Raw genomic sequence first — 3,160 nt, forward strand, 5'->3', positions numbered from 1 at the left:
AGGCCAGCCTGGTCTACTGAGTGAGTTCCAGGACAGCCAGGGCTATTCAGAGAAATCCTGTCTCACACATACACACACACACACACACACACACACACACACACACACAGAGAGAGAGAGAGAGAGAGAGAGAGAGAGAGAGAGAGAGAGAGAGAGAGAGATTGCTTGCTTGCTTGCTTGCTTGATTCTGGCTGGCCTAGCATCAATTGGGTGACTGTTTGGTTGAGCTAACTCTGTCCAGTTTAGGGGGTTTTCTTCACAGAGATAGTTACTGGGAGCTATCCATACTGGTGAGTTAAGTGGGTCTAGAGACCAGGAGCCCAGCACACATCTCTAGGTAAGAAAGAGGTAAGAAAGCAGAGGGCTCTTTAATCTTGTTTCTACATCTGTTTATATTTATCTTAATTTTTATGAAGAATAAGTTGAGTCAGGGAAGTGAAGTTGGGTTACTTGGGGTCTGCGTAAGAAGCAGAGACTGGGGGTGGGAAGTTATCTGAGTGGGCAGGACTTGCCCAGCAATCACAAGGCCCTGGGTTCCACAGCTGAGGGGGAAGCTGAGACTGGAGCAGACAGTGAGAGGGACCTATAACCCTATACCATGTCTTTCTTTCCTAGTTTGCTGCTGTTCAGTTTTCCACAGAGTGCAGAACAGAATTTACTTTCTTGGACTATGTTAAACAGAACAAGAACCCCGATGTTCTGCTAGGCAATGTGCAGCCCATGTTCTTGCTGACCAATACCTTTCGTGCCATCAACTATGTGGTGTAAGTCCCCTTTTGAGGAAAGACATGCCTGTGTCTAGGCATTTGTTCTATGTGAGCTAGCTTTTCCAGTGGTGGATGACAGAAAGCCAATGGGCAGGTGCAGAGTGAGGCAGTTGATTGTATACATTTAAGTAGAGAACAGCATATGGTTGGCTCACACCTTAATTGCAGCTTGGGGAGGCTTCTGAAGGAAAATTTTGAATTTTATAGGTTGAGGCCAGCCTGGGCTACATAGACCAGCCTGCCCCCCAACCTTCAACACCCCCCCCCCCAAATTAGGGATTGGAATGATGGCTTAGCAGTTAAAAGGACCCAGAGTTTGGATTCCAATACTCATATAACAAGCCAAGTATCCAGGACACACTTGTAACCCCAGTTTTGAAGGAGATAGAGACAGGAGGATCACTGAGAGTTGATGGTTTCTAGTCTAGGTAAGAACCCGTGAGCCCTGGGATCAAAGAGAGATTCTATTGTGAAATTTACAGAGAGCAATATCGGAAGACACAACGTGTCTCCTTATGACCTGCACTGGAGTGTGCAGGATGTGTGCACTCATGCACACACACATAAATCTTGAGAAAAATTCCCCAAACCTACCTTGAGCCAGGCATGAGAGTGTCTCCTCCTAATCTTCCTGCCTCAGTCTCCCAAGTGCTGGGATCGCAGGCGTGTACCACTCTACCCAGCCAGGGAGGGACCCTGCTGATAAGACCTTAGGTGTGAGGACCTCAACCACACAGACCCCGAGAAAGTTTTCCATCACAAACATCATAGTCCATCAACCTATAAAGAGACAGGTTGCTTGGGCATATAGTTTTGGCAGCATATGTGTGCTGGTGAGATTGGAGCCTGGGGCCCCATGGTGCAAGACAAGCGTGCTCCCACCAAGCTCCCACCCTTGCTCAGTTTTGGAAATGTCAGTCCATGATCATCCAGGTTCTACCTCTATGGACTGTTGTGGTCCATCATGGCAGAAGGGTATGGCAGAGAAGTGACCCAGAAGTCAAGGAGAGAAAGAGGAAGGAGGCAGGGTCCCGCTCTCCCCTTCAGTGACTTCAAGACCTCTCACTAAGTTCCAGTTCCTGAAAGTCCCACCAGCTGCCAACAGTGCCACTCAGGAGACCAAGCCTTGGAGGACACTTATGAGCCAACTTTAGCCAATTTGGAATGCTCAAGAAGAGCCAGATGTGGTGGCACATGTGTCTAGTGTCAGCATTCAGGAGGCAGAGGCAGAGGCAGAGAGGCAGAGAGGCAGAGAGGCAGAGAGGCAGAGAGGCAGAGGCACAGAGACACAGAGGCACAGAGGCACAGAGGCACAGAGGCACAGAGGCAGAGGATTGCTGCAAGTTCCAGACAGCCTGAAGTACATGTGGAGTTTAGATCAGCCCTAGGAACATAGGGAGTTTAGTCAGCCAGACCTACATAATGGAGCCCTGTATTGCTTTTGTAGAGGACAGCAGTTTTGTTCCCAGCACCCATACTGGGCAGACTGTGACTGCAGCTCCAGAAGATCTAGTACCTTCTTCCTGCCCCTGCAGGCACCTGACTCACGCGCACACTCCCACAGAGACACATGTGAATACACATAATTAAACTAAAAGCAAAACAAAAAACCCAAACCCAAAATCTTGAAAAAAGAAAAGGGAACCAGGCCAACTCTGTGGCTAGAGAGAATAGAGGAGAAAGAACACAGCAGAAAGTGTGGTTGGAGGCATGGTGGCAGAATCCAGATGAGTGAGGACTGAGGGGACACAGCAGATGTGGTGAGAGGCATGGTGGCAGAGATCAGATGAGAGAGGACTGAGTCTATCGTGATGCCTTGGCTTCCCCAGAATAAGTCATAGGGAGTTCTAAGCAGAGTAGCAATGGTCTGCCTTATATTTATTTGTGTTTTGCCATATTTTTTGAGATAGAGTCTTATTCTTTTAGCTCAGGCTAGCCCCTAACTCACAATCCTCCTGCCTTAACTTTCCAAGTCCTGGGATCAAAGGCATATTATACCTTTGCGCCCAACTCTGATTTATGTTCTTAAAAAGACTCCTCTTGGGTTGCGTGTCACGGCACACACCAGCACTCTTGGGTTGAGTGTCACGGTACACACCAGCACTCTGAAAGTGGAGGTGGGTGGATCTCTGGGAGTTTGAGGCCAATCTAGTTTACATAATGAGTTCTACACCAGCCAGCGCTACATAGTGAGATCCTGTCTCTAAAAGAGATAAATAAAAAAGAAAGAAAAAGATTCTTCTGCTGTAGCATAAGACATGGTGGGGGAGGAAGAAGCTGCTGATAAATTGCTTGCTTGGGAAAAGTGACTCCAAATTTCAAAAGGCAGAGGCGCAGAGAGGCAGAGAGGCAGAGAGGCAGAGAGGCAGGGAGGCAGGGAGGCAGGGAGGCAG

The 3,160-nt window shown here is 48.4% G+C and overlaps 1 protein-coding gene across 4 annotated transcripts in view; it reads left to right on the forward strand.

The window, feature by feature from the left end:
* Itgal (integrin subunit alpha L) overlaps positions 1-3,160 on the forward strand; it is a 35,846-nt gene that overhangs the window by 6,117 nt on the left and 26,569 nt on the right. For all 4 annotated transcript variants that reach the window (XM_028775205.1, XM_028775207.1, XM_028775208.1 and 1 more), the window contains exon 7: positions 616-764. In XM_028775205.1, the coding sequence (XP_028631038.1) occupies positions 616-764 (149 nt within the window). The remainder of the gene's footprint in view (positions 1-615; positions 765-3,160) is intronic.

The sequence above is a fragment of the Grammomys surdaster genome, unplaced genomic scaffold (genome assembly GCF_004785775.1).
Source record: "Grammomys surdaster isolate TR1022 unplaced genomic scaffold, NIH_TR_1.0 253, whole genome shotgun sequence".
NCBI lineage: Eukaryota > Metazoa > Chordata > Mammalia > Rodentia > Muridae > Grammomys > Grammomys surdaster.